The 15,415-nt window shown below is 43.8% G+C and overlaps 1 protein-coding gene across 3 annotated transcripts in view; it reads left to right on the forward strand.

The window, feature by feature from the left end:
- Positions 1 to 15,415, forward strand: part of LOC311208149 (proto-oncogene c-Rel) — a gene marked incomplete at its 3' end in the record, with an annotated part of 69,238 nt that overhangs the window by 21,836 nt on the left and 31,987 nt on the right. The window contains exon 1 of one of the 3 annotated variants that reach the window (XM_084284634.1): positions 13,408 to 13,518. The exons of the other annotated variants lie outside the window; for them this stretch is intronic. Within the exon in view, the coding sequence (XP_084140760.1) occupies positions 13,512 to 13,518 (7 nt within the window). The 5' untranslated portion in view covers positions 13,408 to 13,511. Of the gene's footprint in view, positions 1 to 13,407; positions 13,519 to 15,415 lie in introns of those variants that run through there. 3 annotated transcript variants of the gene reach the window in all.

Below are 15,415 nucleotides of genomic sequence, written 5' to 3' on the forward strand. Positions count from 1 at the left end.
AGCCAGGCAAGCAGCAGCCTTCGGCAGGGACCATCTAGCTCACTCTCCACAGTACGTGCAGCAGAGAGAAAGCTGATGACTTTTTCTGTTACTAAGCAAGTCTGCAGGCATGTGTAAGCTCAGACTTCTTAAAAGCTCAACACATGCCCAGATTTGTGTGGTTTTTCAAAGGAACGGTAAAAAGTCCAATAGTGACACCAGCACAGCTTCCATGCTAAATTTCATGTCCCTGTTTCTGAAATGTGAAGAAGTTGAGAGTTTCTTAAAAGTTTTGAGTTCTTTGAATACAATTAAGGTGGCACACTTTCCCTGTGACTCATTCCTAGAAATGACCAAGTCATTTTGTTCTGTTTTTCATAAAAATCAGATGGGGGCAATATATGTAATCATACTCTAGAGAACGTTTTTTTGCAAACTTGGGAGTAACTGAAAATGCGGTCTTAAAATAGGAAGCGTTGACTAGCCATAACTAACAGAAGGCACTGATGGTAAAATGACCAAACAACAAAAACATAGTTAATGCTTCAGTCAGTAGGCACTAGAGCTGGAAATTGCTAGAATTTATTTTGTTGCAGCAGTTTTCTTCCTGTGTGCTTGCTGGGCAAGAACAGAAGGTGATCATCCTAACTATATCCAAGTGCATGCAGAGAAGAAAAGTTGAAGTTTTGTTGAATGATGTAATGTACAGCCTCTTCCACTACTTAAGTAGAAGGACAGGACATAAACCCAGCATTGTGAGCGTTTCCTTAGTTTCCTTAGAGCTTAGGAATAATTACGCTTGTTTTTGAAGTTAGACATTTTTTGCTCTCCTGTATGAGGCAGGCATTAGACCTTCAGGAAACTGAATGTTGTTCCTGCTTCTGAATCATATATGCGAAACCAGAAACCTTTCAGTATTTCTTGCAAGATTTGTAGCTGATGGTTACGTTTACTTCCGTTTTTGTCTTGGATAGTAACAGCGTATGTTAACTTTACTAACTTGTTTTGAGTGTTTTTACGGGTCTTTCTACCTCTTTTGCTGTATAGAATAACAACTTGGATAGATTCTGTGAAACAAACCAATGTAGGTTCTGTTGAATGCATTTGCAAAACAAATCTCTAATTTATCAACTCATCAGCAATGGGAAAATGCTAGATAACAGTGCTTTCTATAAAGTGGTTGTCTGCAGTAAGTTAAGAAAATCAGATGGGATAAAAATACATCTCTGGGAGTTGCATTTTGAGGAAAATGAATCTGTTGCAATCAGCTAAGTGCTAGCAATGAGAAAGCAAGGGAATCCCCTGGTCCCCTGCTTTCCCACTAAATAAATCATTGGGTTACACCAAATGATAAGTTGCGTAAGTACAGAGATGTTTACTTCTCTGTAATTCAGGGTAAATATTGGCACAAGCCTGTGACACTATAAATCAGTGTACTGAATTATATTTCTCTGACAGAAATAAGTAATGAAGTCAATTGATTTTCCTCTCCCATTCTTACGTGTTATGACTTCATGGGGGGAAAACTCAGTAAGGGCAGTATCTGTGTTCTCCGGGCTCAGCTTAATTAAAGCTGCTTTCAGTTCACCTTTCGGTAACAAATAAGCAGAGATGGATTGGCCAGAAGCCGAACCGTGGAGCTCAGATGGGGGAGGGGGTCGTATGTTCAAACTTAGTCTTGCATGTTTTCAGCCTTAAAGGTCATCCCTTATTTCAGTGGCTGTGATATCACTGGGGAAACCCTGCTGCACTTTTATTTGTCCTTGTATGAAGGTCTCAAACGTCAAATAAAAGCAGAGCAAGTACTTAGAAAAGTTTAAGACTTCAGCTTAAACTACCCACGAGTTCTTAGTGACTCCTAAGCAAGACTGTTACTTCATCAGCTCTTGCTTGCATATGAACTTCTTTCCTCAAGTCACTGTTTCTTTTGCTTAGATTTGATTTTCAGCTATTTATTAAGGAGAGCTTTTGTTGTGAAACGTGGGATGATCTTCTGTTTGATAAGTAATAGATGTCACTAACAAGTTGAAGATGATTTCTCATCTGAAATAAAAGGACAGAGGATGAACCAGGGTGCCCACTAATTGTTCCTTAGACTAAAAATTTGCATTAAGTTTTGGCACTAGTGTGCACTTTTGTCAAGGCTTTTCCTGACAGTATGGAAATTCTTTTTCAGTGCTTAATAATAATTTACAACATTTCTGATTTTTTTCCTTAAATCTCTGCATTAACAGATCTGTTATAGAAACCAGTAAGTTGAGAGAGATCAGAAAAAAGCTTGTGCTGAAACTGAAGCCAAATTTCCTGAATATGTGAAACTGTTGTTTGACCCTTATTTTTTTTTTAAGTCATGTTGTCCATGCTTGCAGTGGGGGTTCCCAGTACATGTTAGTTACTGTATCCAGCTGAGAAGGACTGTAACGGTCTCTAGGAGATTATAGCTGTAACCAACTACTGATTTTTAAGCCACTAGGGAACTGGTAGCCCACTATTCTTACTGCTTATTTATAGTCTTGAATATTAAACAGCTTTCCTTTCAGATGTTGATCACTTTCCTAGGAAGAAGAATCATCATCACTGATCTTCCTTGCTTATTTTTCATTCTCCACAAAAAAAGTCCAAGAACTCTAGCACAACACACAGTACAACAGGTCTATCAAATCCAAGTTAACAGCCTCCTAAGTGCTGATGGGTGAGTTCTTTTATTTTATCACTGCAGAGGTGAGTGAGGTTGTTAAGGGGGAATCCCAGTAGTTCCTGATGATAGAGTTATTAAAATAGGAATTACCAGTAGTTGCTTCAGAAAAATGAGTGGATGCTGAGTGCTGAGTTTTTTTCCTTTTTTTTTTTAAATAAAAATAAAAATAAATACTAAAAAGACCAGTACTTGAGTCCTAAGGGTCCAAATCCCAGGTGACTTTTTACTTAGTCCTTAAGATCTGGGTTTAGACACTCTGCTAGGGATGCCTTTCTTTGCTGCTGAGTAGAGAAAGTGCTGCCGTAGCACGTAATCCTAGCTTTTATGTGAAGGATGAGCGTAGCTTTTAACTGAGTAAATCTTTGTAGAATGATCCCACCAAATTTTATGGGAAGCTGTATATCCCAAAGAACATTTCAGCATAGGAGGCTCCTTGCTTCAGGTTGTGTTAAAGCCACGTGTCACAAAATAATGCTGAGGAACTGAATGAGATGGAGACACTGTTACTGGGAGAAACATGAATCCCTAAGATGTGTGTTAGGTACTGCAGTAGTAAGCAGCGTAGCACCTAGGTTTTTCCACAGGTTGGCCTCCAACGCACAGCCATGATATGAGACTTCATTTCACTATTGTGCATTTTAGGTCCAAAGCTATCTGCCTTTAGATTCAACATTAAAATGACTCTTGGTTTCATCAGAAGCCAAATGCCTTCCTTTAGGAAAAGGTGGTAGCTACTGAATGGGGTAAGTTGAATTTTGAATGTCATATATGTGAACTGGTATATTGCATCTTTCTGAATGAATGATAGGTTACAACAAGTTATAGGTAGCTCTCACTCTTACAATACTTAAATGAATGGTATGTTTGCATGGCTGTGTATTTTTATCACTCAGATGAAATTCCAGTCAACCCAAGTGGAAGTTTTCTCTGTGAAAGAGGTGTGTGATTACGTTCTTGGCACTTCTTGTATTGCTAAGAACGTATTGTTACGTGGCCCCAAAATTTAGTAAACTTACTGCTGTAATCAAGGGCTCTTCAGTGAAGTGAACAAACACGATGAGAGTGCCTCTAGGGCCTAATGTGCTGTTGCTTGAAATCTCCTCAAAGGTGGAAGAAACCCAGTCGAGTGAAGTTGTTGTACCCTTCCTCTGTAGCTTTAGGAGTGTGAATCTTCCTTGATTTCCTGGATAAAGCTGTTAATCAGTCTTCGCTCCTTGAGCATGTTATGATTAAAGGTAGCGACACTCTTGTAAAAAGCAACCACAGAATTCTGGCTCTCCTCCATCTTACTCAGCCGGAATAGGAATTCATAAAGATAACAAACTTCTGTTCATAAAACACCAGCACTTTCTAACACATCATGTGTAGCAGTATCTTTTGCAAAAGCTGAAGGGCTTGGGCTACAGGCTTATGAATTGGGGAGGATATTGCAAAAGAGAGCTGGACAGGCTTGTTAGAGAACAGTAGCTCACAGAGCAGCTGTGGCCGCTATTAAGGGGAGATGAAAAACACCGTAATCTTTTAAGCAGTGGCTACTTTCTTGTTTATTGTTTTCATAAATCATAATCAGTTTGGTTTCCTTTATCACTTTAGGAGGTTCTTGCCACCACCTTCATCCCTGGCAGACTTGGGTCCTTCTCCTGGCTGCGGACCTGAGCTTCATTGTTTGTGGTGAATCAACTAAGTATATCTAAGTAGTGAAATAATCTTATGAAGGGAACAAAAATAGCATTTATCTACACCTGGTTTTTGTTATTTCAAATTAATTACAGGGATGTTTATGAGGTGGGGTTGTTGACCACACAAATACACAGGTTGTTCATAATGCATATAAGCTGGGAGAAACTGTAATTGCTATGCTAAATGTAATTTATTCTGTGGTTCCATTCAGCTATGCATTTAATTTTATTTTTCCACTCTTCTAGGGGCACTGGTAAACATTCTTCTAAGCAGGGATGGTAATGATGAGACAGTAATTGTCTGAGTGAATTATTCAAGTGGCCTTCTTTTTTCACTTCCAGCATTTCTGGTGTCCTCTGGCATCAGGACAGAAGCATATGTTAGTCCTGAGCTATGTAAATGAAAAGTTCTTTGCATTACAATTAAAAACATGTCGGGTCACATGGTTTCCACTTGACCAGTTACAGCAGTGCTGTTTTGCAAAGAAGGTTTTAACTGTGTTGCAAGCGTAAAGTCCTGAACTGACCAAGTCTGTAGTAACTGGGTCACCAGCCACCGAGGGTTGTGTGGTGTAGATCCTAGGAGTATTTGCAGAAGCAAAAGTTCTAGAATTGCATGGCTGTGCCAGTTTTTATGTTGATGTTGGAACTTAATGGTGCGCGTTCAGGAAGCAGAAATAATGCTGTATGTAACAAATGGATAAAAGGAATATAAACTTCAGTTTTTAAAAATACAACTACTAAATGATGGGTTTAGAAGGACGCTAATTACTTTGTGTGTGCTTGTTAATGGGCTTTTTGCACCCTGTGAGCATTGGTGTTGCCTGCTGTTGGGGAAGGAATTGTCAGTAATGTGACAGAGCTCAGGGCCCTAAAGTTACCGTTGTGCCTCTGGAATAATCACCATGAAACAAAGAAATAACAGTTCCTGGCCTATGGAGCTGATTGCTAAGGACATTAAAGAGTGAATACAATATATACTTCTTGTGCAATAGGCAGCCTAACAGTAGGTAGATAGTATCATATGTGGTTGCCTAAACACATACGAGATTAGATTGACCATGGTCATTATTTCATGGGGTTGCAGTGCACATAAGGAACTCCAGTCTTAGACCACTGTGGACGTAGGATGATAAATCTTCCCCCAAACAGCCCCAAAGCCCTAGCACTATAGAGTATGAACAGGTGGAAATAATAAAACAAGGTAACACGAGCAATTTACAAGACAGCAGCAGTCATTAATTGCTGTTTTGTTTGATCAAGTTCACATTTTCAATAATTCTGTGTTTATCCCAGCTACTGGTCAAATAATGTCAGATAGCAAGCCTACTTAGCAAATACAGATGTCTTCAGTGTTGTAACAAATCTTGGGGCTACAGTTAAGTCCGATGAGCACCCAAAATAGGAACCTTATCTGTGCAAAAGTGCCAAATACACAAAGCTAAGTAAGATTTCCTAAGTCATATTTTGTATAGTTGGAGCTGACCGCATGAAGAGAGAGCCTCTAATCTCTCAAAAGCTTTGAAGTGGTATTAAATCTGAACTGGTCCTCTCATTCTTTTTTTTTCTTCTTAGAGTAAGAAGTTAACAAAAACAGCTGTTTATTTTTTTTTAAAGTAACATACTTCTCAGTTTTCAGAGTAGACTTAGATTTGACTCTCTTAATCTGATTTTGTTTTTCAAACAAATCATTGTGTTTAGACAGTATTTCTGTGAATCTACAGAAGTGGGAACTTTGATCTACATTTATTTTCTGTTAGGCAGATCATTATTTATGCGGGCTTCCTCTAATGGAAACTCCTGGAAGAGGCACTGTCAGCTGTCTTTGGCTACTTTTCTTAGACATGAGAACTGGAGAGACCACAGGGACTGAAATTCTCTGCTTGCTGCACCAAGATCTTTATCCTCGCGCTGGAAGAAGCACGAAACCACACGGGTATGACACTGTCAGAAGCAGAATAAGTGAAATTTACAGGGAACGCAGCAGTTTGCACACCCTGTCAGGAAATCTTGGCAGTGACCACGAGGGGGCATTTCACCGAGACACCGCAAACCCCAGAGTTACTCATGGTCGCTGGGGGAGTGGCCTGCAGGTCCTTAAAGGACGAGCTGTTGTGGTGGCAAGGAGTAAGGCAAAATATGAGCAAAACAATAAGCAGGTGCTTCTTATTCCGAACACCCCCACCCTCAATTTCTGTTCTATCAATATGGGAAGTTGTAATGCTTATCTTCTAACTGCTTAGGCATAGGCAAAGGAAAACTTGGGCTAGCTAGCAGCAATGTGTCTCAGACCTCTTGAAACAGATAATTCAAGACATTGATCTTCAGCACTGCTGCCTTTGCTTGCACCCCAGAGTCTCAGCGGAGATTGATCAGAGGTGGAGCTAGGGCATCAGTGGCTCTAGTACACAATTCATCCTTTCTACACCTGCGTGTTACGGAACTTTTGCATTAAGCAGTTATTTTTTTTCACTTCTTTCAGCTCCCTTGGAGCAGGAAGACCTGTTCCTTTAGTTCCTGCAATTAGATGGCAGAAGAAGCTTGTGGTCCCAGTTTTCCCTTCATTTGTTTGCATTGTTTCCATTCTACAGGCTATGTGCCTAAGTCTTCTTTTACTGCATGGGGCAAGGAATCTTAGTGCTTTTTTATCAATATGTATTGTGCAACAGATGTTTCAAAGAATTTTTGTTTTCCCTGGCTTATTGCTCCTCTTAATCAAAAGTAAGTCACAAGACTGATAAGTACACTTTCTACTCACATAGAAGAAACTAATTCTTCCAGGCATCTAAAAGATCTGAAAATGCTGAGTTGTGTGGTGGCTTACACATTTACTATACCTAAAGCACAATAATACTTCAGCCTGAAAAAGCCTGAGGATGTTGTTTCTATCAATATTAACATTTGTGAGTGGAATTGCTATGCAGATAAACTGGTACTTACTGCCATGTATTTGATATGAGAGAGAGAGAGGCTAACCACTATATTGATTACACAAAAGACGCAGAACTTTCCTAAATGTTGTAAAAGCAAAGTTGACATGCCATGTAGCAACTGCCAAACGAAGAACACAAACAGCAGAACCCATCACTGCTCTGTGCCAGAGCACGAGGGGCTTCAGCCTCGTGGCGTAGAAAGCTCAGATAAAAAGTGCAGCCTTACTAGGATGCTGGCCTTCCAGTAAATATAAATTTCACTTTATTGCAGCGTGCTGGTAGTTTGGATGTACATGCACGTACGAGGTCCATACGGGCACTGTTGAGACTGTATTCAAATGGGGTGAAGCAGCGGTGCTGACTGTGGCTTACTCACAGCTGCTGACGGTAAGGCTTTGCATGGGGAGGTGGCAGTATGACACAGCCCCGGGCCATTTGGAAAAGGGGCTAGTGCACGTCCAGATAAGATGAGTAGCTGGCCAATCTACAGGCGGATTGTAGACACGTTTTGCATAAGTAGGAGGACTTTATGCATAAATTTGCTTCCAGAAGGTGTTAACGGGTTTATGTTCAGAATGGTGTCACTTTCTGAGAGTCCTGGTTGTATACAACGCATGAGTCATTGGGCTTAAAAACGCTTAAACATAAAGCACGTAGGACTTCAAATTAAAAGGAGATGTATCTAGAGGGGCTGTACTGAACCAATATGCATTTTTCTTATTCTGGCTGCAGATTTGGCCTTCTGAAACTGATGCTAGGTAGCCTACACTCCTTGCGAGCCCTGAGGAAAAAGGGAAGGCTTGTAATAAAATTTTGGTTGAGTGATTGTTATCCGCTGTAGGTGGATCCCGTGCTTAAAGGCTGGCGGGTATATGGTGGGGTTTGGGGGAGCAGGAGAATTAATATGAGCGTATGTTGCCTATTTTTTCTTGGTATGTGGTTTTCATGTTATGACTGAGGTAATATAATAGCCTCTTGCTGCCACAGGGACGATTCCCATCCTCCTTCCTGCCTCCTTATTTTCTGTGTCTGCAGCTAGAGTAATTCCATTGCTTCTCATTGCACCAGCAATAGTAACCTGACTCAGGGAGCTAATCTATTTGAAAAAAAAATAAAAAAATCCTTCTGGGCAGAAAAAGGTTCTTTTCTGCTAATCTGGCTCCTTGTGCTGAGTCTGAGCTCATCTCTTCCCTAAGCCCCCTCACTACAGTACTACTGCATCAGATGAATCCTAATAGTGGCACGAAGTAGTCGGCAGTAGGACTGTCCATTTCAGAGGCCACTCGATCATCTTCACTGTAACTTAAGGCTTTTAAGTAGTTCACTGGAGGAAGAAAGCATTTCTCTTTTTTTCCTTTACTTGCAAACAAACAGGAAAGATTTTTTCTTTACTAGTACCCCCACAAACTCCCAACTTGTAACGCGTGTTCTCATCATTATCATGGGGAGAAAGGAATAAGAAACACTTCAGAGGGTTGGGGGAGAAGGTGCCTGAAAACTTGTGCTCTGAAAGCTAATTCTGGGAAAGAAGGATTGTGAGTAAGAAGTTTCAGAGGGATTTATCAATTTTCCAGGCAAAGGATACATTGTTCTGTGAAGCTAGCACTCTGTCAGGAAGCTAGTGCATCTCTGTCTTGTTTCAAGGCCAGCCTTGGTGCCACCCCATTCCTTTTTGCTGGCACAGTCATTTCTGTCATTGTTTTTCTGCTGGTCCAGTTGCTACTGAGCCAGTTCCATAGACAATCTTTTCATTTCCCCCGGGTTATTTTTAAGCAAGCTTCCCATATGGTCAAATAAGTGCTTGCAACAGCATAAGAGCACACATGGATGAGTTGCCTGGAGGTAAAGAGAAGGGGGGGAGGAGGGAGTTTTTCTGATACCGGCACAGTCCAGAATATTGATGGAACTGAAGCCTACCTGTGCTCGGCACTGCCTACAATCAGCAGTTCACCCCTTGAAGAAGTTGCATCATAAGTGTGTGAGATAGAAGACACTTCCTTGCTCCTACACTGTTTTCTGTTGGGGAAGTTGAGGCTCAGAATTAACCAACTTACCTAAGAGCAGAAAGGCTGACTTGCCAAGAGCCAGATTCCAGGCTCCTGAATCACAGCCTTGTGCCTTATCCACAAGACCAACCTTTCCCTTGTAGCATTTCCTTTCTCTCCACCCTCTTTTGAGAGGAGGCACGGTAGCATTGTTCTATGTCAAACAAACTCAAAGCATGATACAGGAATGCTCCAGCAGAAGGGCTTGAACAACCTGCGAGTTTATCATTAATCTGGAAGCCACGACTTTCCTTGGAATGGCTCCTGTGTTAGAACCTTCCTCAGCAGGACCAGTAACCACAAAATCTTTAACTTTCAAAAGGTCTGCTAGTGTATAAAGAAAAGGCTTTTGAGATTAAAAATAAATAAATAAATACATTACTTCAAACAGAAACTTTTCTTAAGGCACAGGGGATTGGAAATTGGTGATCAGGGGAGTGTGTGAGACCTGAAATGCAATGAGCTAGAAAACAGAACTGCTGACTTTGTTCCATAAGGAGAGAAGTAGGTGATTTAAAAAATATTCATATTTTTATTTGTAGTACAGTGTATCAATTCTAGAACAAGGTTCTCCTAGTACCTTAATGCCTGCTTGGCTGCTTAATCAGGCCAGTGACAAGTGGCTTATCTTTGATCTCAGTCAGATAGCTGGGAACAGGAAATAAAGACTTAACAGTTTGCCTTATGCCGCTTTCATACCACAGCAGGCTTTAGCAGTCTTTATTAGGCAATGCCTGTGCTGAGCACCACTAAAGAGCCATCATCCTAGGCTTGACAAATGCCATGTCAAACACCCGGTTGTCCTTTGCTGTAGGAATAGGGTGAGTTGGTATTTCCTCCACCCTGTCCTTTTCTCGTGCTGCTGCCCTGTGATGTTCTCAGCCAGAGCAAGGACTCTAAGCAAGAAGATTCCTTCCAGCAACCTCGGTGTTCACAGCGCTAGCACGGCAGCCAGTGAAAAGCAAGAGGCAGGACTTGTCTTTGCACTTGATAATTGGAGAAAAGTGGGATCTTAAAACGCTTGCTTTAACTGGAAGACAGGAAGTGAAGTACTGGATCAAACTGGTCTAAGAATTCTGGTATCTTGCCTCTGGCTATAGCCAAAGCCAGCTGACAAAAATAATAGTGATGCACCTGGCTTTTGTTATGCAATGTTACAGGAGGGGAATTCCGTCCTCTTTGCGAAGATCTGCATATGCCCAAAGTTATGACATGTTCCTACACTTCGTGTCAGTTGCTGACCAGGTTTCTGTAATTACCAGTACTGTACTGCAATGCTCTAGTTCACATCCCTGATGATTCCTATGCCATAAGCTTATATTGAGGCAGAAAAAAACCTGCGTACGGGGTGGCCACAGGAACAGAGGGATCTGTCTATATATTTTCATGACTTTTGGGTAGGGCTTCCTATTAATTTGGTTAGGATTTTGCTTTTTAGCATGGAATGCATCTCTGCTGTAGAACTTTCCCCTTGTTTAGGAACATAAGCATATTACAAAATAGCTGCGCTGGGTTAGACTGAGGGTTTGTTTTTGCCTGGCATTGTATTCTTCCCTGTGCATCTGCTTACAGCTATAATGGAGAGAGAAAAAGGGGCAAGAAGATGCTGATTTCGTTCACCTTGTCCTTTCTCTGGACACTTTGTTCAGTGACTTCTTGAGACAAATCTCATCTATGATGTATTCAGATAATAGGTTCATGGATGTTACAGAGTGAAACACTTCCTATGGTTTCATTAAAGGCTATTTTCACTTTAAGGAAATGGTAGGGATAGAATTAAAGTTTTTTGGATGCTGTATGAAATGCACCCCTCTCAACCTAAAAAAGAAAATAAAGAAATAAAAAACTCAAGCCACAGTTTGTACCATAGATGCTAGTGTGTATGCTAGACATTCCCTTAATTTCTAAAAAACACTCTTAAGGTTTATCTTTGAGTAGCCTGTTCCTGCAGGCCCTAACAGTTGCGGTTCAAAAGAACTGAGGAAAAATATGGAATTTTTATTGATGTTTTACTCATAACAGATAGTCATGCTGTCTGGAATATTGCCCTTAATTTCACATCAGTTTAGACTGTGTACTATACCGTAACATTTTCCTTAAGAAGAAACGAGTAGACACTTTTGTTCTGAGCCACAGTTCCCCAGGTGCCTCAGTCTGTGCCTATTCAGCAGCCTCACAGCGTGGAGAAGTAGGCAGGAGCCAGAGATGTAAGCAGTAGTTAGGGAAGCACCTAGGTTTGTTCTTCCTGAAGGCTGCAGCTTACTGAGATGTAGCAAACTGGGCTCAATATAAGAAAGGAAAAGTGTTTAGTCTTTGTACGCCCGCACTGACAACTGGCTTTGCATCATAACCCAGAACCCCAATCCATGCTCTAGCTCCCGGGTACTGCCCTCCCTGGGCTTTTAGGTTCAGCTAGGTGTGAGCAGTGTGCCCATACCCTGTACCCCTCCCCTTTCCTCTTGAGAATCCCGTCCAGGTCACTCCTATGACCCACAGGGATGTGTACACTCTGTGGGAGCATTGCTCCAGCTGTTTGGCTTTATGAACGGAGGCTTCCTGAAAGTGGTGTGTCACAGCCAGGTCTGAATTCAAAAATTGAGGCAACTCCTGGTTGTTAGATCTTCATGGGCCAGCTGCATTTGGATGCAGGCACTTAGTAGGGAGAAGTTCAGGTTGTGGGCTTTTGTTTCTTGCTTTGCTATTGCTTTTCCAATAGGGCAGCGTGACCCCTGAGACAGAGCTCTGAGCACCCTCCCGTGTTAGTGTGCCAGCTCCCTGGCATCTTATAATAAGCACCTTGCTGAAAATGCAGGAGGAAAGTATCCCCCTCATCTCAACCCCAGCGACCAACGTGCAGAGTGTTGTTTGAGGGCTCTGGTGGTGTATGCTTTGGGAGTTGTGTATGTGGAGGTAAAATCGAAGCTCGATTTAAATTATTACAACCCCTTTCCTGCTTAATTTTGCATCATCAATCATAGGGAACCCAAGAAATCCCTGGAGATGAAGACCTAGTCCTGATTTCTCGTATTTTTAGGGCAGTGGTTTGTATCTTTCATCTTAACAGTGATTTTTTTTTTTTTGTGGGAAGGAAGATGAAAAATCATGTTCTGGCACGAAACTAACCCACAAACATAGAATTATTTCAGCGTGCTACCTAAATATAATCGCGTATCCATCCTTGCTTTTAATCTTTAGAGCTAACATCACAGGCGCGTAGGTAATCCTGTGTCTCCCCATATGATTCTTCTGATCTGATGTTGGTTGTAAACGTGATAGGGGCATAACAACTCCTACTTTTAACAAGGCCGTGAGTGTACGTTGTCTGCTGTTCTTCCCAAGATTTTATAAGCATCTCAAGCTGTATATCCAGCTTATAGGTAACGTCTACATCAAGCTTTACACAATCTCTCTGTAAGCTTATATATATATAAGCCATGTATGAGCTCCCAAGCCGTAGAGCTTCTTCAGGGCTTCACTTCCTAAACTCCACCCTGAAAATGCATCTATTCAGACGACAACCTCTGAACATTAATTTAACGGAGGGACAGGGCAGGGGCAGCACTAGGGCTATGAAGAAAGATGTTGTTGGGTTGTAGTGTGGAGATCGGGACCCTGGGGAGCATTGGGTGCCTCCTGCGGAGCAGCCTGGGTTACACACAGCTGCAGATTGCACAACTGCGTGTAGGTTAATCCCTATACAGCCCCTTAAAGTAAAGGGCTGGGGTTTGGGGTCCCGCCTGGACTGCGGGGTTGGCATTTTGGGTCCCCTAGGGCTGTGGGGCTGGGGCTTTGGGGACCCCCTAGGGCTGTGGGGTCGGGCTTTGGGGTCTCTTGGGGCTGAGGGGCCGCGTCTTCGGGTCCCCTCGGGCTGTGGGGTCGGGGTTTTGAGTCCCCTCGGGCTGAGGGCATGGGCTTTTGGGGTCCCCCCGGGGCTTCGGGCCCTGTCTTAGGGCCCCTGAGGGCTGAGGGCCGGGCGGGGCTGGGCGCCGCGGGGGCGGGCGGCGGGGCGGGGGCGGTGCCGGGCCCGGCCGGGAAATTCCCCCTGAAAAGGGCGGCGAGCGGGGCGCGGCACGGCTCGGCACAGCACAGCACGCAGCCGGGCTCCTGGCCGGCCCTACAGACCGACAGACAGACGGACAGACAGGCAGGCAGAGGGGGCCGCAGCGGAGCCGTCAGCATGGCCGGTGAGCGGGGCTGGGGGGCCGGGTGGGGGGGTGGGGGGAGCGGCTGCGCCACAGCCCGGCATGGGCGGGGGGCGATCGGCCCCCAAAAATGGGCTCCGAGACCAACCCCCCTGCCCTGCAGAGGGTTTGGGTGTCAAACCTGTGCCTACACGGCTCCTTCAGCAGGGAAAAGCTCGGCGAAGAAACGTCGCGGGGATGAAAGGGTCGCTGGCAGCGGGGTCTCGTGGGGCTGCTGCAGCTCAGGAGGGACCTTGGAAGGCTGAAAAGTGCGTGGGGAAAAATTTGGGGGGTGAAAGGAGCCCGTGGGGCTTGGGTCCGGGGTATGGGCGGCAGCAGGCCAGGGTGCGATGCTCAGCAGGGCCCGGCTGCATGGGAACGTAGCCCAGAGAAAGAGGTGTCATCAACGCCAAGCAGCGCCGATAAGGGATCTCGTAGCGAGTAATTACATCAAAAAGCACAATTAAGTTTCCTTAGACTACATTAAAGCGAATTTGTCATCCTTTCAGAAGACGTCTCGGGGCTGCTTTTCCTAGGGGGTCGAGAAGAAGGCAGCGTCGCTCAGCCTGGGTGGCGTTAGTTGGGGCAGTGCATGGGGAAAGCTGCTCCCTGGGCTCGGCACGAGGACCCTGTGGCCCTCACCCGCTGCATTTTCCCTCCTGGCAAGCGTTGGGAGCTGCCACCAACGGGGAGAAACCCAGCGGCCGTGCACCGAGGCTCCCTGCTAAACGTTACCCTCGCTTTTACAGCGGCTAAAGCAAAGCAGCAAAGCAGGAGCTAGCACTTTTTTTCTTATCTAGAATATATTTTCAGTGTAATTAGGAACCAGATAAGGAATTTTTCAGTAGGGGAAGTTCATAACTTCCTGGTACTAGCTGGCTTTTGTAGTTTTTTTTTTTTTTTTTTTTCTGTCTTTTTTTTTTTTTTTTCTTTTGGTTGCTGTTCTGTAATGTCACACGGCGGCAAAGAGGAAGTTTGTGAGTAGTTTTGTCTCTGCTAGAATCTGTGCAGTTTCTGGATTCCTGTGTAGATTATCTCTTTCTGAAATAACGAGCTGTGTGTGCTCTGATTGAGCCACGTTGGCCTGTAACAAATCGCCCACCGTCGTGTCTTTTTGCCTTACCTGTCGCAGGAGGCTGTAAGTAGATAGGTTGTCTGCCGTTGCTTTTGAGAAAGGGCTGTCGCTGTGGAGGACGTCAGGTCACCAGTACTCTGTGCAGAGCAGCGATACCGAAGTCGAAGGGCAACCCTTGCATCTGTGTTTCGCTGCAGTCACCTGAGCTCATACGGGTTTCGGTGATACTTTCACATCTTCCACGAAGACCCGCAGCTACTCTGCTTTCATGCTCTCTGATTGCTGGAGAGTACGGTCACGCTCCTAGAAAATCACAAAGTACGTGGTCCTCCCAGAGCCCTGTCCCTTTAGGCAGAGGAGCAGGACAACCACGAGACCATGATCCTGTTGTCCCTCTGGTGGCAGCGTGTCGCAGCCGCCTGCCTTCCGAATGGCACCAACCACATTCAAACTGAAAATTGTCCCAGGTTTCTCATCAGGGAGAGGTCTGATGGAAATGCTTTGATTTTGGGGGGTTGTCTTTTGTTCCTTTTTGTATTGCTTAGAACAGGTTGGAATGAAACAAGTTTCTGTTGTCAAATGTGAGTGTAAGCTGGCTGAGCTCTTGCTGGCTTTACTTATTTTCTTTGCTGATGTAGTTGTGATGGTTGGTTTCCTATGTTTCCTTTAAAGTTATTTAGTGGAGTATTCAGAGCACGGAGGAAACAAATGTGTAGGTAACGTGGGTAGCCTTATATATTTCTCTTTCAAAATTGGTGAAAGAGAGTTCTTAGACGGGGCTCATTTTGGTGTGACCCACGCTGAAAAGGACATGTCTGTCGCCCC

This window comes from Netta rufina (genome assembly GCF_964035555.1).
Source record: "Netta rufina genome assembly, chromosome: 3".
NCBI lineage: Eukaryota > Metazoa > Chordata > Aves > Anseriformes > Anatidae > Netta > Netta rufina.